We start from the raw sequence: 23,024 nt of genomic DNA, 5'->3' as shown, positions 1-23,024 counted from the left end.
TAATATTTAGGACGTGCTGAATTAATTAGCACAGGCAACTGAACTCTGAACTCTCTGCGACAGAACAGGTGTGTCACTGTAAAATAGATAATCATTTTCAAATTAAAATACTTTGTACAGAGCCTACAGCTGGTGCTGAGTTAGGGAGATCTTGCACTCCATGCGTATTGTGCTCATATGCAATCACCCAGTTGCCCACACAACCTTTGAATGCAGTTTGGATTTGTTACAGTTTTGACTGCCCCTTGGGACATGCTGGATTGAAAGGGCATGCCCTGTTCAGGCTCTGATACACCCATTCTAAAGAGTTCTTCAAAAAAATGTGCCTCCTGGTAAATGTGCCTATCTTCTACAAAATTTAAAAACAAATTATGTTTCATAAAACTTACAGATCTTAACTCAGTCAAGAGTGGGTGATCAAGTTGATTCCCAACTATTAATGAGCTGATCTCAATCTGAGTGAAGACTGGCAAAGACGGTCTCAGTTATGTGTTGCATTTTACAAGCACATAGTTGGACATTATCTACTTTAGCATAGCCAGTTAGATGAGTTTCTTTGGACTATTCCCAGTGAGAAGCTGAAGGGAACGAATCATGAAGATAATGATTGCTTTTGCTTCAAGATGTGATACTTTTTACAACCTGAATCTTTATTAGTTTTACTTTGTGAAATTTTATATCCATGAAGGTGAGTGGGTGTCAGATTAAATAGGATTAAATCTTTCTATTTCAAGTATCCAGTGCTGGCATGAGTGCAGACAAAGAGGAGAGACTTGTGTTCATATATTACCCTTCATTTTCCTCTTGAGAATGTCTCAAAGTGTTTTTCAGTCAGTAAGGTACTTTGAAAGTGTGACCCCTGTTGTAATGTAAGGACTGTTGTAGACAGTATGTGCAAAGCAAGCATCTATGAAGAGCAAGCTGATAACTGAATAATATACTTTAATGATGTTGAATGAGTGAATAAATACTGTTAGGAAATTGGAGGCAATTTTTAAAAATCAATGCCAGTGGACATTCAGAGTTGACAGGGTCTCAGCTTAAAGACTCCTTCAGAAGACATTGTAACATTCCCTCAGTACTGCACAGAAGTTGTATTTGTTAGGATTTATATTTGTCCCTCTGGAGTCAAAATCTGAGGGATAGATACAAGTCCTAACAAGATTTATACACAAGGTAGATATCAAATTCTAACCCCTCATCCCACTGTTCCCATCTGCCCACCATCCCTCCCTTATTTGGTTTCACACTTCACCTGTCTTTCCAATCAGATTCCAAAATACACAGCCCTTTATTGCCCCCATTTGAGTATAAAATTGGCATTGGGTATATAAGTTTGGAGTTCATAGTACAGTTGTACAGGGTGCTGATGAAGCTGCACCTAGAGTAATGTGCTCAGTTTTGGTACCTCTGTTATAGCAAGCATGTTATTGAATTGGAAAGAATTCAGAAAAGATTTACAGTACAAGGAAGCTGCCAGGATGTGAGGGACTGTGTAATCGGGAGAGGTTGGACAGGCTAGGACTTTATTCTTTAGAGTGTAGGAGATTGAGGGGTGATCTTATAGAAGTGTATAAAATCATGAGGGTCACAGATAGGGTGAATGCACTCAATCTTTTTTTCCCAGATTGAGTTACCAAGAACTAGTGTATAGATTTAGGGTGAAAGAGGAAAGATTTAAGGAACTTGGTTGTGTGATTTTGTGACTAATCATCTCGCTGTTGCCACCTCCACCCTTCCCTTCCCCACATGATTGTATCTGCCTGTCAACGTCTTCTCGCACAGATCCGCCTATCACTAGCCAGTTTTTGCTCCAGCTCTCCTGCTTACCTCTTTATGCTCTCCTCTACTCTTTCAGTCCAGACCCAAAACCTCAACTCTTTGTTTCCCTCCATAGATGCTGCCTGACACGTTGAGTTCCTCCAGCAGCTTTTTTTGGCTTTCTACCCCACCTTGCACATCAATGAGGCCTTCCTTAGAGTGGGTGAAATTGCACATATTTAGTACTCTGACCACAAACTTGGACACAGACTGACTTTTAAACAGAGCTCCTGATTGACTTCAGTCTTGACATTCATTGATATAAAATGTTGAGAGGGATTTGCTTGGAGGAAGAGGGTAGTGATTAATTGCAATCAGACCATCTAATGAACTGGCAGACATTTTGTAGAACTAGATGAAACATAAAGAACAGAAATGCATCATTTAATCTTACAGTTTTAGCTGTTCAGTCTTCCACATGAATTGCTTCCTCCTCCTTACCCAACAAAACCTGCCCTTCTCATTGCCTGTCATTTGAACAAGATTTGTGAGTAACTCTGTAGCTTCTTCTGACTGCCTGAGGTAGGAATGTAGTGTTCTTTTGCATTGTAAGCCTAGTACTTTACAGATTTGACAGATTTGCCCTGATTGCCATTGAATTCAAAGATGAGTGCTTTCCTCTTACCATCTGAGGGCAGCCCCAGGGGGTGGCATTCCTAGAAAATGACAATTTTTCTATAATGTTAAATTGCATCATCTGTGCGTGTATCAAGAAATGCGAGTTGAATAAATGGTGCATATTTATCTTTTTTTAAACATATGGCCTGTGAAGGTGTATCCCCCATTATTTGCAATACCGAAATGACTGTAACCCCGTATTGGTCTTCATTGATAACAAAGTATGAATAATAATAGTTGTATGAGTAGAACTAATTATTTTTGGAGCAGAGATTGTTATTTAGAGTTGTTCAAAACCATGAGTGGTTTTGTTAGAGTACAAGATATTCATAGTTGCAGACAATTTGATAGACAGAGAACTTGGATTGAAGGGATTGACAAAAGATCCAGTGTAACTGATCAGTGGTGCATCATCTGAATAACTGGAAGCAGATTTAAATGGGAATGGGCTTGAGTACTGGCAGGGAGGAAAGTGACAAGCTAAGAATGAAGAGCAGGAGAGTGGGATTAATTAGTTGGCACAGACTTGGGAGACGCACTAAGGGCTGAAAGGCTTCCGTCATTGACATATTGTTGTATGATCCTGTGGTCTGGTAATCCAGTGCTCCTGCAGGTCTGTAATTGGGGTGCTTCCATATGAGTTAACTGCAGTCCTGCCGCTAATTCCTATGCATCCGGGGAACCACCTTCTTTCACTTTCTGTTGGATTCTTCTCAGCAATGCTTCGGAGCTGAATTCTCAATTCCCTAAGATTAGGAGATTCCTGGGTTTGTTCTAGAATCCTTGAAGTAACTAACTGAGGATAGCATAGAGCAGCCTTCAAATGTCCTCCCCGTAGTGATTAATGAAGCTTTTCCATTAGGAAACCAAATATGAAACTAATGTTTATCAAGGTTAGAATTCAATAATCAGATTTTGTGTGTGTCTGTGTCTGTCTGTCTGTCTGTCTGTCTGTCTGCCCTAGGTTCTTCTCTTCCACCCTGGAGCTGTGATTCAGTGGCAGGTTTTTGATGGTTATTTCTTAGCTGGCAGCTCTTGGCATAAAGGAAAGTTATTTTATTTGCAGCTGTTGAAGCTTTGGAATTTAAGGTTCCAAATTTAATGGAATTGAAAGTTTTAAATCATGTTGCACTTTCCTTCTCTTACAGATGGACTCTCCTGCCTCCACGCCAGCCCCTCCACCCCTTCATCTCCTACCACCTGTGAACAGTGGGGTAGCCTCTCCTGTGGAGCAGATCATGGTCCGCACACGCTCGATTGCAGTCAATACCTGTGACGTTGGACTTGCGACTGAGCCTGAATGCTTAGGACCTTGTGAGCCAGGGACAAGTGTCAATCTTGAAGGGATTGTCTGGCAGGAAACAGAAGACGGTAAGAAAATAATATGCATTAGCTTTTTTGGCATATTGGTTTATTGAAGGCATCTGCAATGTCTGATCTATGGGGTGTGGAGGGAATCCATCAATGTCTGCTGCATATTTTTGGCACTTTGTGGAAGGAAAATGTTTCCAACACATTCATCTTCTCAGAAGCCAAGCATCCCAGCATTTTTCAGGAAAAGAAAATATTGAAGGATCTGCACACGTGCAGGAGGAAAAATAGCCACATCCCGAAGGCTATATTGTGAGAGAAGGTAGCCCAAGCTAAAAGACCACTAGAACTCCTGATTCTTTGCTTTAAGGGTGTTAGTGACAAGGATATGAATGCTTTCAATACACCTAAGACTAGCAGTAGACTGCTAAAAAGAGAAGTGAAAGGTAACATAGGCTATGGGTAAGATTGTAACACCCATCATGTTTGGTTGCAGCAGTTCCACACTAGAGAGCATTATAAACAAGCCACAGAGCAATAGATTGCTCAATACCATTAGCTAATGTTAACGCTTTCAGTTGTGGTACATGTGGCAGGCGCTGTCTTTCAAGAATCAGTATATTTTGTTATCTTGGGTGTGATATGACTTTGCTGGAGTTTTGATAGCTGCCAATCTGTCGTCCTCTACATGTGGAAGGATGTCAATTAATCTGTGGCTTGAGCAGAGTTTGAATCTTGTTCCTTAGCTGCTGAAAACCTACTAATGAAGATAAAAAATTGGAATCTATTTCAGTTCAACAATGGATTAATGTAATATTTTTAACAACTTTTAATGAAGTGAGTTGAATATTTAGGGTCCAGGTTCTTCATCAGGACCTGATGCAGGATCTCAAGCTGAAACGCTGACACCTCTGCCTTTACAATGCTGCTTGGCCTGCTGAGTTTCTACAGTAGTTTGTTTTTTTTGTGTGAAAGGTTAGAACATCCACAGTCTCTTGTCACCATATGACAAAGGAAGATTAGAGTTTGCTGATCTGAGCTCAGCAACTGTGAGCAAATGGATCTTGCATAACCTTTCCCATGTTTGCATGTAAAAAGTGTGAAATTTGAAGAGAACATTCCCTCTCTTCCTGTCAAGATAGCAGCAAGGTGCGGTCTCCATTGACATTGTACTTGTTTTTTTAAGTTTTTCGGATAGCTTTGCTGACAGGGGAGTTAGGGATCAGATTAGTGTTCAAGCACAAGGACATGGAGAAGTTAGAAGACAGATCAGGGTTTTTGGGATAGGAATGTGGAGGAGTTACTTAGAGGTTAGATATTGGCAGTCTAGGCCTCTCCTCGGTGCTCAAAGGCCAGAGACATGGATGTGTGATGAAGGGCATCCGTAGATGGGCTGGCAAGCATTGTGGGCAAGGATGAGAGCTGGTGGCCCACCAGATCAGCAAGTTCCCCTCAGTTCAGTGAGTCCCGGAACTGGATGGCTGTACGAGCAGGAGGGAGGGCTAGTGACCCCCTAGGTATGTGAGTTGGCAAATCTGGAGTTCATTGCCCCATCATCAGCTAGTCCTACGAAATACTGAAGCCTGCAGGTCAATTGGAAGGCCAGAAGACAAACACCAATGGCTGAAGCACTGGGTCTACGATTCTGAAGTCCACTAGGGAAGTTGGGGGTCTGGAAGGCCTGTCCCAGTGTTGTAGGACTGTCTGTGTGGGTGGGTGGGAGAGAGGAAAGGGGTTTGTTTTGCAGTTCGTTTGTTGTTGCTTGTTGTATTCTGTGTTGTTCTGCGGAGCATTTTGGGCATGCCATATTGGCGCCGGAATGTTCAGTGATGCCTGCGGACTGCCCTCAGTACATCCTTGGGTTGTGTTGCTTGTTAATGCATATGACAAATCCGCACTTTACTATATACTTCAATGTACATGTGATAAATATATTAATCTGGAATCTGAATCCCTCTGAGCTGTGGTTTCAGCAGAATACTCCCATGAGAATTTGTTACTGCGGCAGCTACAGTGTTAGAGTGTAAGAAGCCCTAACTTGAGTGGTGATATGCTTTTATTGTAATGTTTGTATACTTATTTCTACAACCATATGTTAGTTTACTTATTTTAGTTATGTATGTTGATGTTAAAAGTACAAGATGCAATTTGAGGGGAACTGGTGTGAAGAACTTTAGGCATTATGAATGATAAAAATGGACACAGCTCTGGTCCCTTTCACTTGTCACTGTCTTGGACCTACGTAACTTTACATTGAACCATGAAATCACAGAACCCTTCTATTAAAATGTCTAGCTAGACAATTGAATGAATATAAAACATGGGATGACTAGGAGATGGTATTAAATGCAGATATCGTCCTCTGAAATATTCAGGGTGCAGCCTAGCGACAGGATACACATGCTCAACAAGGGAGATGCACCTTAAGGTTCAGTTGTTATTTGTTATTTGATGGAGAATATTAATTTTTGGCATACAAATGCTGATTTTAACTCAGGTTTGGTCCTACTGGAGTTGTTCTTTAGTGGACTCAAGCTCTTCTAAGGATTTAAAAGCTTAAGCGTGCAGAAGAAATGTATCAAAGTACTGTAAGATCAGGGCTGAGAAACTACTTTCATGCAGAGAGGTGAAGAGTGAAATTGTTTTCTACAGAGCAGCGATGTTAACAAAAGGTTTCATATGGTGATTGATGTTGATAGATTTAGTAGTGTTCAATATTGATTGTTTTTCCCCTGTACTATTTAAAGTACGATCTGGGTTGATACCATGTAAAAATTTTCATTGTACCTTGGTACACGTGACAATAATAAAACAATTAAGTAAATAATTTTCTCAAATAAGGACAGGCGTTTTCTACTTGTGGTCCTAGGTTTAAGTTTATTGGCAAACATATCAGTGAAGAAATGGCATACCTGTTCATTGTGCCAAGTTGTGTTCTGGAATGCCATGCCGGAACAGACTGGTGGAAGGGGATTCAAGAATAACTTTCCTAAAACCCAGCTAAGTAAAAGTGAAATATTTGCAGACTTGTGGAAAAACTGTAGGGGGGATGCTAAATAGGTTGGAAAAGCCTCTACAGACAAGATGGTTTGAATTCTCATTCTGCACTGATAGCTTCTGTGAGCAGACTGCTCCCCACTTTGGAGTGGGTGGAAACCAAATGTGACTTATTTTGTATGAGGCACTTCAGAGATCTAATGAATGTTTGGAGGGGTTAGGGTCTGTCACTCTGAACAGGAATGCGGCATTGTCTTGCAAGTTATAATGTCCTGCAAGTAAATAGATGCAGAAGATGGAGCAAGCATTATATTTCATGCCTTTGATATTTTTGGCCAGTACTTGACGTTGGTGCAGTCTTTCTTGACAGATATGATTTGGCTACTGTAATGGGTCATTTCTCTTTGAGACTGAGTAAGAATCAGTGGAGTTTCAGGAGAGAGCCAATGGAGATTAATGAGTGGGCTGAACTAGATCTGTGTTTTGGTTTTCATAATGATAATTTACATTTGTTTGCAGTATCTGGAATGTTGTTCCCTCACTGGTTGGGCTGCTCAGATTCAGACTGTTCCAGGATTTCCTTAAAAAATGTCCTTAAATGGTAATAGGCATCAGACAGTCTCTTGATTCAGTGGCAAATAGAAGCTTTGAACCACACACAGTTTACAGAAGACAATGACCAGACAGGATGAGGTTCTTCTCACGGAATAACAACTTAAAATTACTCTGAATTAGGATGTTTTTGATTAAGTAAAATGGGGATGAGAAATCTGTCCAATAGTAGATAACAATTTTAAATCATTGAGAGAATTGTCCTTAAAAAGTCAGAAGATAGATTTTTCCAGTTAATAGAGGCCATATCTACAGTATATGTGTTTGAAGGCAAATGGATCAGGATTTCAACAGGCAGAATTTGCTCGTGTGAGGATGGGCAGGGGGATGCAACTGAAGGACAACTCGTTCAGTATGATAGACTTATTATAAGTGTCATAAGTTACCTGCTGATTGAAAGCTGCTCCTCTGTGGGAGGTGGGGACTGGCCCGTGGAAGGAGCATTGCAGCCCCTCCCATGAGCTTGATGTCATCAAGTTGATGACGTCATGGTGCCAGTAGGGTTTAAATCTAATGCACGGTAACCATGCGGTCTTGTTTTTGCTCTCGAGTTGCCGTGGACCAGTAGACAAGGGTGATGAAGAAACGGTAAGCAGTGAGGAGGTGTGCTGCAGTACAGAAGATCCGTGCGCACACTCTGCTTAAGTGTTTGCCACTGTGAATGTTTAGTATCTGTTTTGCCACTTCAGGCACTCAGTTTAGTTAAGAATCTATCACTGAGTTTATCTTGAAGGGTTATTGAATGTTTAGTGTCGTGGTCTTGTAGTTTAGGGGGCTTAGGTAAGTACTTGTTTGACTTGAATGTTTGGTTGAGTGTTTCACTATTTGTCTTGCAAATAAATAGTTAACGCGCTTACTCATAAGTAAGTGTCTTCTCTTCCACTCACTGAACCTGCAAGTCCGCTTCCCCATAACAAGACCACATGGCCACCACGTAAGCTGTGAAGTACTAGACTATGAAAGGCTAGAAAGAGCTGTCAGACTCTTCTGATGTGGGAAGGGCTGGTGGTGGAGGGAGATCTTGTAGAGAGAAACACAAACAAAATGCTGGAGGAACTCAGCAGACTAGGCAGCATCTATGGAAAAAAGTACAGTCGACGTTTTGGGTCGAAACCCTTGTAGGATGTTCTACGAGTCTGTGGTGGCCAGTGCTATCATGTTTGCTGTTGTGTGCTGGGGCAGCAGGCTGAGGGTAGCAGACACCAACAGAATCAATAAAATCATTCGTAAGGCCAGTGATGTTGTGGGGATGGAACTGGACTCTCTCACGGTGGTGTCTGAAAAGAGGATGCTGTCTAAGTTGCATGCCATCTTGGTCAATGTCTCCCATCCACTACATAATGTACTGGGTGGGCACAGGAGTACGTTCAGCCAGAGACTCATTCCTCCGAGATGCAGCACAGAGCATCATAGGAAGTCATTCCTGCCTGTGGCCATCAAACTTTACAACTCCTCCCTTGGAGGGTCAGACACCCTGAGCCAATAGGCTGGTCCTGGATTTATTTCATAATTTACTGCCATAATTTACATATTACTATTTAACTATTTATGGTTCTATTACTATTTATTATTTATGGTGCAACTGTAACAAAAACCAATTTCCCCCGGGATCAATAAAGTATGACTATGAAACTATGAGACTAGAAAGAAAGTACTTTGAAGGCATCTTATTATCACTGGCATGTGAAGTGAAATCTGTTAACTTAGCAGCAACAGTTCAATGCAATACATAATAGAGAAGAAAAAACCCAAAATATAATAATAAATACATCAATTACATTATATGTATATTGAATAGATTAAAAATCGTGCAAAAATCAGAAATATTATATATTTTTAAAAAGTGAGGTAGTGTCCAAGGGTTCAATGTCCATTTAGGAATCGGATGGCAGAAGGTAAGAAGCTGTTCCTGAATTGCTGAGTGTGTGCCTTCAGGCTTATGTATTTTCTACCTGATGGTAACAGTGAGAAAAGGGCATGCCCTGGGTGCTGGAGGTCCTTAATAATGGATGCTGCTCCTTGAGACACCGCTCCTTGAAGATGTCCTGGGTACTTTGTAGGCTAGTACCCAAGATCAAGCTGACTAAATTTATAACCCTCTGCATCTTCTTTCAGTCTTGTGCAGTAGCCCACCCCTCCCCATACCAGACAGTAATGCAGCCTGTCAGAATGCTCTCCACGGTACATCTATAGAAGTTTTTGAGTGTATTTGTTGACATACCAAATTTCTTCAAACTCCTAATGAAGTATATCCGCTGTCTTGTCTTCTTTATAACTGCATCAATATGTTGAGACCAGGTTAGATCCTTAGAGATCTTGACACCCAGGAACTTGAAACTGCTCACTCTCTCCACTTCTGATCCCTCAATGAGGATTGGTATGTGTTCCTTCGTCTTACCCTTCCAGAAGTTCACAATCAGCTCTTTCATCTTACTGACGCTGAGTGCCAGGTTGTTGCTGTGACATCACTCCACTAGCTGGCATATCTCACTCCTGTATGCCCTCTCGTCTCCATCTGAGATTCTACCAACAATGGTTGTATTGTCAGCAAATTTATAGATGGTATTTGAGCTATTCCTAGCCACACAGTCATGTGTATGTAGAGAGTAGAGCAGTGGGCTAAGCACGTACCCCTGAGGTGCACCAGTATTGATTGTCAGTGAGGAGGCGATGTTATCACCAATCCGCACAGATTGTGGTCTTCCAGTTATTGCAGAGGGAGGTACAGAGGCCCAGGTTCTGTAACTTCTCAATCAGGATTGTGGGAATGATGGTATTAAATGCTGAGCTGTAGTCAATGAACAGCATCCTGACATAGGTGCTTGTGTTGTCCAGGTGGTCTCAGGCCACACGAAGAGCCATTGAGATTGCATCTGCTGTTTACCTATTGTGGTGATAGGCAAATTGCGGTGAGTCCAGGTCCTTGCTGAGGCAGGAGGTCATTCATCATCAAGGAAATCAAAAGATTTCTTAAAAATTAATTTATGGTTCCTGTTTTTTGTTTATAAGCTATTGTTAGCCTGTCGTTTTGTTTAAGAATGTGGTAAAAAGCTTTGGTTTTGAACTGCTTGTGGAAATCGTGAGCTTTTGTGCCCATGGAAAGTATAGAATTGCACAGTCAACAATTGGAAGGAATGAGTTCCATGGCCCGTACCAAACGGGGAACATGATAAAACTTTGCATTGACAAAACAGAGCATTAGCTTTACACAGTCCTCCACTATGTAAAAGATTGTTCCCCAACCTGCATGTGGTGTCCAAGACTTGCAGCTTCACTTACTTGTAGTACAAGTATTTTCAGTTCTTTATTTATAATACAGCACAGGGTCGGCCCTTCAAGCCATACCGCCCCAGCAACCCCACAACCCTGTGATTAACCCTAACCTAATCATGGGACAATTTACAATGACCAGTTAACCTGGTCATTAACAGGAGAAAACAGGAACAGTAGGGAAAACCCATACATTCCACAGGGAGAACATAGGGTCTCCAAACAGAATGGTGCCGAACTGATCTCTGTACTCCAGAATGCACCGAGCCTTAACACGGCATCAAAGGTTATGGGGTGAAGGCTGGGGAATAGGGTTGAAGAGGGGGGAAAAAGGAACAGCCATGATTGAATGACGGAGAAGACTCAATGGGCCAAATGGCCTAATTCTGCTTTTTTGTTTTATGGTAATAATGTTGTGCTAACTACTATGCTACGTGTAGCTGCACATTGTGATGCTCGGTTGATGGGTATTTTCAGATCCATGATAAGTGAATCAAAAGTGCCAGGGCTCAGTCTATCATTCTTGTGTAATTTATGTTTGTCTGTTGTCTGTATCTGCATGCCTGTGATGCTGCTGCAAGCATAATTTTCCATTGTTACTGTACTTCGCCGTGCTTGTTCACATACTAATTCTCAACTTGACACAGTGGCATATCAGTAGCACCACTCTCTGGAATTTATCCCGATTTCCAGTGCTGTCTGTGAGGAGCTTGCATGTCCTCCTTGTGATGGTCTGTGTTTCCATCAGGTGCTTCATTTTCCTCTCCCGTGTCAAAGATGCACATGTTGGTAGGTTATTTGGCTACTGTCGATTGTCAGTATAGCTGAGGGGCTGGCGAATTGTGTGGGAAGGAATGAGCACGATGATTGATAGAGATGCAAAAGGAAAAGTGGAATTAGAGCAGGATTTCTGGAGATGGGTCTTTGACTTTGGAGTGGACAAAGTTGCCTTATGGGCATATTTCCATATTGTATGACTCATAACACATTTCTGGAGAGGAAAGATTTATTTTACGCATTGGGTATCCTGTGCATTAAAAGTGAAAGGGCTCCAATTCGTATATTTCCTGATTTTGTTGCTTGAGTGTCGGAAATTTGGAACAGCAGTATAATGCTGGCTGCAACGCCAGTGGGATTAAATCAGGGGATTTCCAGAGATTCAATTTCCAGGTCACATTGGACCTGAAAATCCAAACCTTGGGGGTGGGAATTGTGTGTAAGTCATCCCCAGGTCATGGTAGGGTAACCTGAACTATTTGCAAGTCAGGAATGTGCTCGCTGACCAAGTTCCAAACCTCACAACAGCTAGGAAGTCCATCATGTTGATCTTCCAAATGCTTCTCAAATGTACGGACTGTACATAATTCGGGCTGCGTAAGTTGAAGAGGACCTGTAGTAGTGGTCAGTAAATTATTGGTGTACAACCTCTTAGATTTGTGGAGTCAGTCATTTTGTCTCTTTTAAAAAGTAGTAAAGGGAAATGACATGTTTGGAAAACCCTCTAAAATCTAAATGTTTCTGAGTGAGTGATGCGGAATTGCGAGGCTGAAGTACTTATTGCATGAAAGTTGCTTATTGCATTTGTGAGCATTATTTCATTTGGGTTTCGAGGACACTATTTCCATGAGCTGGAGTGGTGGAGGATTTGACCTTCATTGCCTTGAGAGTGGAATGGAGAAAATGAAAGTTGATTCCTTGAGACAAGCAGATCTCTTTGTTGACCTGAAACTTGGAGCCATGATGTGTGAAAGTATCTAGAATGTGATGATGATGACTGCAGCTTTATGATCTCCCAGACATGACTTTCATCGTACACTCAACAGCCACTAGATACACCTATACACCTGCTGGTTAATGTAAATAATCAGCCAATCGTGTGGCAGCAACTCATTGCGGAAAGGTATTCAGTCATGGTCAATATGTTCAGTTGTTCAGACTAAGCACAATGGGGAAGAAATGTTGGTGCTAGACGCCATGGTTTGTATCTCAGAAACTGCTCTCTGGGATTTTCACACACAACACTCTCATGGAGTGGACAGAGACTAGTATGAAAAACAAAAACATCCAATCTGTGGGCAAAAATGCTTTGTTAATGAGAGAGGTCAGAAGAGAATGGCCAGACTGATTCAAGCTGACAGGAAGATGACAGTAACTCAAGTAACCACTTGTAACAACAGGGGTACAGAAGAACATTTATGAATGCTCGTGTTAAATTTTGAGCTGAATGGGCTACAGCAGCAGAAGACCAAGAACATACACTCACTATAGCAAGTACTTGAGTGTATATTGCAATTGCAGCATTTTAAAACTAGTAACACACATAAAAGTTGCTGGTGAACGCAGCAGGCCAGGCAGCATCTGTAGGAAGAGGTGAAGTCGATGTTTCAGGCCGAGACCCTTCGTCAGGACTAACTGAAGGAAGAGTGAGTAAGGGATTTGAAAGTAGGAGGGGGAAGGATGGAGCCAAGAGCTGGACAGGTGATTGGCAAAAGGGGATACGAGAGGATCATGGGACAGGAGGTCCGGGAAGAAAGACATGGGGGGGGGGGGGACCCAGAGGATGGGCAAGAGTTGTATTCAGAGGGACAGAGGGAGAAAAAGGAGAGTGAGAGGAAGAATGTGTGCATAAAAATAAGTAACAGATGGGGTACGAGGGGGAGGTGGGGCATTAGCAGAAGTTAGAGAAGTCGATGTTCATGCCGTCAGGTTGGAGGCTACCCAGACAGAATATAAGGTTCCTCCAACCTGAGTGTGGCTTCATCTTTACAGTAGAGGAGGCAGTGGATAGACATGTCAGAATGGGAATGGGATGTGGAATTAAAATGCGTGGCCACTGGCAGATCCTGCTTTCTCCGGCGGACAGAGCGTAGATGTTCAGCAAAGCGGTCTCCCAGTCTGCGTCGGGTCTCGCCAATATATAAAAGGCCACATCGGGAGCACCGGACGCAGTATATCACCCCAGTCAACTCACAGGTGAAGTGTTGCCTCACCTGGAAGGACTGTTTGGGGCCCTGAATGGTGGTAAGGGAGGAAGTGTAAGGGCATGTGTAGCACTTGTTCCGCTTACACGGATAAGTGCCAGGAGGGAGATCAGTGGGGAGGGATGGGGGGGGGTGAATGGACAAGGGAGTTGTGTAGGGAGTGATCCCTGCGGAATGCAGGGTGGGGGGAGGGAAAGATGTGCTTATTGGTGGGATCCCGTTGGAGGTGGCGGAAGTTACGGAGAATAATATGTTGGACCTGGAGGCTGGTGGGGTGGTAGGTGAGGACCAGGGGAACCCTATTCCTAGTGGGGTGGCGGGAGGATGGAGTGAGAGCAGATGTACGTGAAATGGGGGAGATGCGTTTAAGAGCAGAGTTGATAGTGGAGGAAGGGCAGCCCCTTTCTTTAAAAAAGGAAGACATCTCCCTCGTCCTAGAATGAAAAGCCTCATCCTGAGAGCAGATGCGGTGGAGACGGAGGAATTGCGAGAAGGGGATGGCGTTTTTGCAAGAGACAGGGTGAGAAGAGGAATAGTCAAGATAGCTGTGAGAGTCAGTAGGCTTATAGTAGACATCAGTGGATAAGCTGTCTCCAGAGACAGAGACAGAAAGATCTAGAAAGGGGAGGGAGGTGTCGGAAATGGACCAGGTAAACTTGAGGGCAGGGTGAAAGTTGGAGGCAAAGTTAATAAAGTCAACGAGTTCTGCATGCGTGCAGGAGGCAGCGCCAATGCAGTCGTCGATGTAGCGAAGGAAAAGTGGGGGACAGATACCAGAATAGGCACGGAACATAGATTGTTCCACAAACCCAACAAAAAAGCAGGCATAGCTAGGACCCATACGGGTGCCCATAGCTACACCTTTAGTTAGGAGGAAGTGGGAAGAGCCAAAGGAGAAATTATTCAGCGTAAGGACTAATTCCGCTAGACAGAGCAGAGTGGTGGTAGAGGGGAACCGTGTAAGCGGAACAAGTGCTACACATGCCCTTACACTTCCTCCCTTACCACCATTCAGGGTCCCAAACAGTCCTTCCAGGTGAGGCAACACTTCACCTGTGAGTCGACTGGGGTGATATACTGCGTCCGATGCTCCCGATGTGGCCTTTTATATATTGGCGAGACCCGACGCAGACTGGGAGACCGCTTTGCTGAACATCTAAGCTCTGTCCGCCAGAGAAAGCAGGATCTGCCAGTGGCCACGCATTTTAATTCCACATCCCATTCCCATTCTGACATGTCTATCCACGGCCTCCTCTACTGTAAAGATGAAGCCACACTCAGGTTGGAGGAACAACACCTTATATTCCGTCTGGGTAGCCTCCAACCTGATGGCGTGAACATCGACTTCTCTAACTTCCGCTAAGGCCCCACCTCCCCCTCGTACCCCATCTGTTACTTATTTTTATGCACACATTCTTCCTCTCACTCTCCTTTTTCTCCCTCTGTCCCTCTGAATATACCTCTTGCCCATCCTCTGGGCCCCCCCCCCCCACCACGTCTTTCTTCCCGGACCACCTGTCCAGCTCTTGGCTCCATCCCTCCCCCTCCTACTTTCAAATCCCTTACTCACTCTTCCTTCAGTTAGTCCTGACGAAGGGTCTCGGCCTGAAACGTCGATTGGACCTCTTCCTACAAATGCTGCCTGGCCTGCTGCGTTCACGAGCAACTTTGATATGTGTTGCTTGAATTTCCAGCATCTGCAGAATTCCTGTTGTTTGATTTTAAAACTAGTGCCTGTTCATTGGGGTGTTGTTCTCAACTGCTTGTGACCTTTGACAGTTGAATTTTGTTCTCTGATCTCCCATAAAGGTTTGTACGTAAGAGTATCTTTGTCACATTTCCCCTTTTCCCTTCTCATTGCTTAATCTCTTCCTCTTCTTTTGAAATTATTAATACTTCATTTGGAATTGATTTTTCTATGATTAGGATTCCTTTAAGTGGAGGGATAAATATTTTTTAACTGTAAAAATTATGTTAAAAAACTGTATACTGTTGGGCTTTGTGCAGCCAGAAATTGTGGCTGAACTTTCAACATGTCAAGGCCACTAAGTAACAGACCACGAAGTGCAGTTTGCTCACTGGGGAAGTGAAATTAATGCACAGTGCTTCAAATATCAGGGCACGCTGACAGCTAGGACGAGTGTTAGTAATTTGAGCACTTGTACCAAGATAAGATTACCACATTCACAGCAAGCTCCAACCATTGCACTCAGACTTGGAAAACCTTAGTCATTCACTTGAGCCTGTGTTTTGTTTCCAACTGTGGTGTGAGTTGTGAGTGCATGTGGTAACACTCATCTCAGAGCCCTGGAATGGCTTTCACCAATAATTGGAGAATTTTCACATGGACTTCATTTGCGTAAATTGGACTTGGGTAGATTTAAACAGCTGGGTTTGCTTATGCCTTTCTGCAGTGTTTGCTTTTCAAATCGTACAGAATGTGTCAAGATGATCTCTCCTCTCAATTCATTCCTTCCGCTGTTTAATTACCTCACCCAGTTCAAAGACAAATATACTGAAATAGGACAAACACATTATATTTGTCACTTTATTCTTTGGCCTTGGTTTAATGCTACTGGTTGTCTGCTAAGACAAAAAAACTACAACATATCATAATACGGACACTTCCAAAGTTCAAAGTAAATTTATTATTAAAGTACATGTATGTCACCATATACCACCCCAAAATTCATTTTCTTGTGAGCATTCGCAGTAAAAACAAGAAACACAATAGAATCAATGAAACTGAACAGGACAGACAAACAACCAACGTGCAAAAAACCCACAAACTGCACACATATAAAAGGAAATAATACTACTAACAGTAAGTAAACAAATAAATAAATAAGCAGTAACTATAGAGGACAGAAGATGGAGAGTTGGTGAAAATTAGTCCATTGGTTGTGGGAACGGTATTGGGGCGAATGAAGTTATCCCTTCTGGTTCAAGATCCTGTTAGATGAGGGGTAATAACGGTTCCTGAGCCTAGTGGTATTGGTCTTGAGGCTCTTTCACCTCCTCTCTGATGGCAGTAGCGGAAAAAGAGCATGCCCTGGATGATGGGAGTCCTTGATAATGGATGCTTCTTTCCTGTGACAGTGGTTTTTGTAGATGTGCACAATGGTGGGGAGGGTTTTACCTGTGATCATTGGGCCGTACCGATTACATTTTATAGGCTTTTCTGTTCAAGGCCATTAGTGTTTCCATACCAGACTGTAATGTAGCCAGTCAATATATTCTCCATCACACAGCTATAGAAATTCGACAGAGTTTTAGCTGACAAGCCAAATCTTCACAAACATCTAAGAAAGTAGAGGTGCCGCTGTGCCTTCTTCATAATGGCACTTACGTGCTGGACCCAGGAAGGATCCTCTGAAATGATAACACTAAGGAATTTAAAGTTCTGATTCTCCCTCTGAGGACAGGCTCATGGACCTCCGGTTTCTTCCTCCTGAAGTCAATAATTAGCTCCTTGGTCTTGCTGACATTGAACGAGAGGTTATTGTTGTGGCTCCATTCAGTCAGATTTTCAATCTCCCTCCTATATGTGGATTCCTGATCACCTTTGATCTGGCCAACAACACTGGTGTCGTCAGCAAACTTAAGTCATAAGTATAAAGCGAGTAAAACAGGGGGCTAAGCATTCAGCCTTGTGGTGCACCTGTGCTGATGGAGATTGTGGAGATGTTGTTGCCAATCTAAACTGAATGGGTTCTGCAAGTGAGGAAATTGAGGACCATGTTGCATAAGGAGGTATTGAGGTCAGGGTCTTGAAGCTTATTAATTCGTTTTGAGGCGATGATAGTATTGAATGCCAAGCTGTAGTCAATGAAGAGCATCCTGATGTATGCATCTTCACTGTCCAGCTGTTCCAGGGTTGAGTGAAGAGCCAATAAAGTGGCACCTGCTGTTGACCTGTTGTGACGGTAGGCAAATTGGAGCAGATTCAAGATGGATCTCAGGCAGGAATTGATATGTTTCATCACCAAGCTCTCAAAGCACTTAATTACATTGGATGCAAGTGCTTCTGGATGATAGACTTTGAGGCAGGTTACCACGTTCTTGTTAGACACTGGTATAATTGAAACCCGCTTGAAGCAGATGGGTACCTCAGACTGCCAAAGCAAGAGGTTAGAGATATCGGTGAACATTTCAACCAGTTAATCAACATAGGTCTTTAGTACTCAGCTGGGTACCTGTCTAGGCCTGATGCTTTCTGTGGATTCACCCTCCTGAAGGATGCCTCAAAGACTGAAATCACAGGGTAATTTGGGAGCTTGTGAAGGTTCTTCCATGTTTTGATGGTCAAAGCGAACACTAAAGGCATTGAGTTTATCTGGGAGCGAAGTTTTGTTGTAACCTATGTCACCAAGTTTCACTTTATAGGAGGTGATGGCATCCAAGCCCTGCCACAGATGTCAAGCATCCTTCAGTGATTGAAGTTTGGTCCAGAATTGCCACTAAGCACATGAGATCGCTTTTTGGAGATTGTACTTGAATGTGTTGTATTTTACTTGGTCACCAGACCTGAATGCCACTGATCTGGCCCTCAGCAGACTGTGGATCTCATGGTTAAATCAGAGCTTCTGGTTGTGGATCACTCTGATATTGTGAGGACATTCTCGTCTATGACTTTTTTTATAATGTCCATATTTGTTCAGGTACTCTTATGAGTCATTGAACACATCCTAGTACACTGACTTGAAGCAATTCCATCACTGCTCCTCTGCCTGTATGCAGGTAGGTTGAGGATCAGATTTCACAAAATGCGGCCTAGACATGGAACATTAAGCATTCCTAATTGAAGTGTAGTAGTGATCAAGTGTGGTAGGATCCATGGTGAAACAGGTAATATGTTGATGATAATTGGGCAGAGATCTCTCCAAACAAGGCTGATTGAAGTCTTTGACAATGATTTGAGGGTTGTTGGAATAGGCTATTTCTTGTTTGCTGATGGTGGCACTCAGTACCTCAAACGCCTGCTTAACAGCAGCCTTTGGTGGTAAGTAAACAGCAATCATGATTGCAGAGGAGAACTCTCTTGGTAAGTAAAATGGTTGGGACTTAATCATTAGATGTTCTAGGCTGGGAAAACAAGAGTGTGGAAAGACTGCTGTGTCTAAGCACCACAAAGAGTTTATCATGAAGCATAGACCCCACCTTTGCCTTCGCTGAATTAACAGTCTGGTCCATACGGTGATTTGAGAAGCCCTTGGGTTTTACCAGCATATCTGGTGTGTCCAGAGTAAGCCATGTCTCCGTAAAACAGAGAATGCAACAATTCCTCACTTCTTGCACTTAGGTCCTCAATCTTGTTCTCCAGTGACTATTTGCTAACAAGATGCTGGGTAGAACAAGTTTCATACCCTGGCATTTTAGCCTGGCTTGATGTTCTTTCCTGGCCATGGCGCGATACCGTTGTCTGCTTAAAGGTGCCTTACCTGCATGCATGCTTGAGAGTCTGCCGAATCCTTCAGGAGATTGTAAAATTGCTGCTTTGTTGAGATGGTTCAAAAATATGTTACTTAAAGGGAAATTGCAAGCTGCAGAATGCAATGACGGTAGTTCAGAAAAAGTATAATTAGAAGTTTTGTAAGCTGTCTGCAACACATCATCATGGTCCACCATTCACACAGAGCATCATCTAGTCTCCCTTCTTTGAGGAGGATCCACCAAGTATGTTCCTTTGCAGAACCATCCAATTCTCCTTCATTAGAGATTATTTAAAAGTTCAAGTTCAAGTTTATTGTCAATCAACTGTACACATGTGTACAGCTAAGCGAAACAACATTCCTCTGAGACCAAGGTATAAAACACAGAAAACTGTGCAAAAGTCTTAGGCACCTGAATTTTGCTATTACATGTATTGTGGCTTAGATGTTTATATTTTGTTTTCAGCATTAGTGTGTCAGTAGAGAAGAACAAATTTTACATTTCTAAACATTCTTTTCCCAAAAAATTAAATGTCTAAGAGAAATCTTTGTATTTCATTAAAGAAAGTAACATATTAAATAATCGACCACTTTTCAAACAAACCTGATTACTTTGTAGTGATATAGCCCAGTGCATGATTAAACAAAGATAAACAGGATGCAAATGATCAATGACATAATGAGTTGAATTAACTGAACTGATTAACTGAAACAGATGTAGAATGAATTAAACTGGATGAAGAACAACCAGACTAAAAGGTAAGGGTGTGGCAGATGTGATAGTTTAACCTTTAGATAAACAATTCTTACACCATGGCTAGAATGAGCATTGCAATGAGACACAAGGTGGTCATTCTGCATCAGCAAGGTCTCTCCCAAGCAGAAATTTCATGCAGGCAGGTTTTTCTAGATGTGTTGTCCAAGTTCTTTGAAGAAACATAAAGAAATGGGCAAAGTTGAGGACCAGAAACACAGTGGTTGGCGACAAAAACTGAGTACAGCAGATGAGGGATACATCAAACTACACCCCTTCTATATTGGAAGAAGTCCGGCACAGCTATTCGCTCTGAATTTACAGAAACCACTGGAACCTGTGAACAACCCTATACAGTTCAATAAGTCTTGTCAGAAGTGGTCTTCATGGAAGAGCTGCTGCAAGAAGAAACATTCCTTCGAAGTGGAAACAGAGCCAAGCGACTCACCTACACACAAAAACACAAGGACTGGGGTGCTGAACAATGGCAGCGAGTGCTCTGGACTGACGAGTCAAAATTTGAAATTTGTGGCCCAGACAGGAGGCATTTTGTCTGTAGAAGAGCTGAAGAGCACCACATGGATGAGCACATGGTCAAGGTCATAAAAAACTACCTCAGTGAAAAAATGAACAAGCAGTTCTACAACAGTTAATATGTCCTCCACATAGCCCTGACCTCAACATCATGAAGGCTGTCTGGGATTACCTGGAGAGACAGAAGCAAGCGAGACAGCCAAAGTCTGCAGCACATTCTCCAAGATGCTTGGAACAACCTTCAAGCCAATTTTCTTATAAAACTGCACAATTGAGATGCAGTTTTAAAGGCAAAGGGTGATTTGATTTAGTTTTTTACTGTATACTGGTCTTTATAGTGGTAAATGTTTTGATGTTTAAAGCTTTTCATTTTGTTATTTTGAACTAATTTTTTTACATGTGCCTAAGACTAAGACCTCTGCACAGTGCTGTATTACCGACAGCACATGTAATAATATTAACAGATAATAAAAATATATTCTGTAGCTATAGAAGTTGATATAAAGTGCATATAGGTAAATATGCAACATTATAATGCTATTGACACTGTCATAAATAATATTTACTGGGTGGTAACAGGGCGTTCACAACTCTCTCAGCCTGGGGAGAAAAAGACAGCACTACCTGCCTTTTACAAAAAGTCTGGCATGCAAAGTCAAAAACTGCAAGTTAGTCAAAGCTAGCAGCTACACCTTTATTTCATTAGTACAGCCTCACCTTTTATAGATTTACATTATTGTGTTTACACAAGGTGCTCAGGCATTGTCTTGTACATGACACACATCAAATGTAAAGTGTCATTTATTCACCACAGAATGTCCTCGAAGATGTGACAACTGTTAACAATAAGTATTATTGCCATTGATGTAATTCCAGTCTGCAATCTTGAAGCTATTATTAATCTTGACAGATCTTTGTTGCTGCTTTCTTTTGATGGAATGTTACGACCTTTGCTGTAAGTGCAGTTTATGGTTCTGTTTTTTATTTAATGATAATGTTGCTGGCTTTATTTCTCAGCTCACCTCTATAATTGGATCCTAATTATTCATCAGATGCTTGTCTCGTCCCAGATCTTTGTCATTGCTATTCCATTACAATCAAAGGAGGCATGCAAGCTTGGCACTATCTATCATCATCACTCCTATTTAGAAAAATAAATCTTTTCTCTCTGCTCTGAACTTAAATGGTGATTGTTCTTACTTCCCACTGACCCACAGGAGCAATAGAAAGGCACGAAGACATGCGGGTAGGGCATGTTATAACTCAAAGATTCAGGCATATGTTGTGAAATTTGTTAACATTGTGACAGTACTACAATGCGAGACATGGTAATATAGAAAAATGGATTAGTGTGAGTATATATAGTGTATGTATATTAAATAGTTAAATTAAAATATATTGTGCAAAAACAGAAAGAAAAATAGTAATGAGGTAGTGTTCATGGGTCCAATATCCATTTACAAACGTTTGTAGAAATCGGATGACTGAGGGGAAGAAGCTGTTCTTGAATCGCAGAGTGTGTGCCTTCAGGTTTCAGATCTATAATTTTTAATTAATCTACCTTTTGTGAAAGCGAGTTTTAATCTGTATTAACATTTATATATTCAGGAATTTCCAAATATTTCTCCTGAATTACCTGGCTTCAAATTTTAGATAACTGAACTGTTTTGGATTTTCTACACATCAGAATAGTTTCTCTCCATAATTTACTCTATAAGTAATCTATCAATAGTTTGCAAACCAGTTACTCCTTAACCCATCAGATTCTAAGGAATATATCTCAAATTTCTGTAATCCCTTGACGTTTAACTTTGGAATTAAAGAATCATTCAGGCAAATCAATGTTCTCTACAATACAGAGACCACAACTGCTCATGGTATTCCCAGTCCACGTTATCCTAAACTTGTTATAGCTGTTCACTTGTGTTCCATTCCTATCATTATAAAGGCCAACAATCCATTAGCTTGTTTGGTATTTTCTTCGCTTGTCCATGACAGTGTAATGAATTCCAGAGGGTCTTCTCACTTTTTACCACTCTGATAATCCAGCCCCCTCGTTACTTTGTGCCAGACAGGTAAATTTTCTGGTCTATTGGATGCTATTTGCGTACCCTTTTTTTCCCTTCACTTGTTTACGGTGAACTCAGTATGTTTAAGGATAGAAGGAAATAGAATCCATGATTTCCAGCTTGTCATAATACCTGTAAGCTGAAATATAGAAGTGCTCCTGACCCTTAGTTTGTCTGCAAACCTACCCATGTCCTGCTGTTCTCATTCTGAACCCCTACCCTGGCTCCAGCCACACGCCTGGCTCACACTGCCAAACCATCAGGATTTTCAAATGAATCAGATTGACAGTTTTACTTTTTTGTTAATATCCAAACCTCACATTATTAACAAAAACACTGAATTCCTTTTGCCACACTTCTGTCTGCTCATTTTATCTGTTAGTAATTTATTGTGGGTACAACTGTGGAGCATTTAAATCAGTGGATTAAATAATCACACATTTTAATAAATGCTACTTTTAAATTATGGTCACTGTGAAACTACCAGATTATGGTAAAAACCTATCTAATTCACTGTTCTTCAGAGGAAATTTATTGTCCTCACTCAGCCTAGTGTCTTTATTCCAGGTCCAAAACAATAAACTAGTTTAATGGCAGACAGTGTGTGCAAATGACCTCCCCAGCT

General features: G+C 41.8%; 1 protein-coding gene across 6 annotated transcripts in view; it reads left to right on the top strand.

Annotated features, from left to right (window-relative positions):
* The window catches only part of LOC140211978 (zinc finger protein 609-like), a 223,101-nt gene that overhangs the window by 108,999 nt on the left and 91,078 nt on the right, over nt 1-23,024 (top strand). For all 6 annotated transcript variants that reach the window (XM_072282280.1, XM_072282275.1, XM_072282276.1 and 3 more), the window contains exon 3: nt 3,588-3,810. In XM_072282280.1, the coding sequence (XP_072138381.1) occupies nt 3,588-3,810 (223 nt within the window). The remainder of the gene's footprint in view (nt 1-3,587; nt 3,811-23,024) is intronic.

This window comes from Mobula birostris, chromosome 18, assembly GCF_030028105.1.
Source record: "Mobula birostris isolate sMobBir1 chromosome 18, sMobBir1.hap1, whole genome shotgun sequence".
Lineage (NCBI taxonomy): Eukaryota > Metazoa > Chordata > Chondrichthyes > Myliobatiformes > Myliobatidae > Mobula > Mobula birostris.
This window is presented reverse-complemented; position numbering and strand designations above follow the sequence as displayed.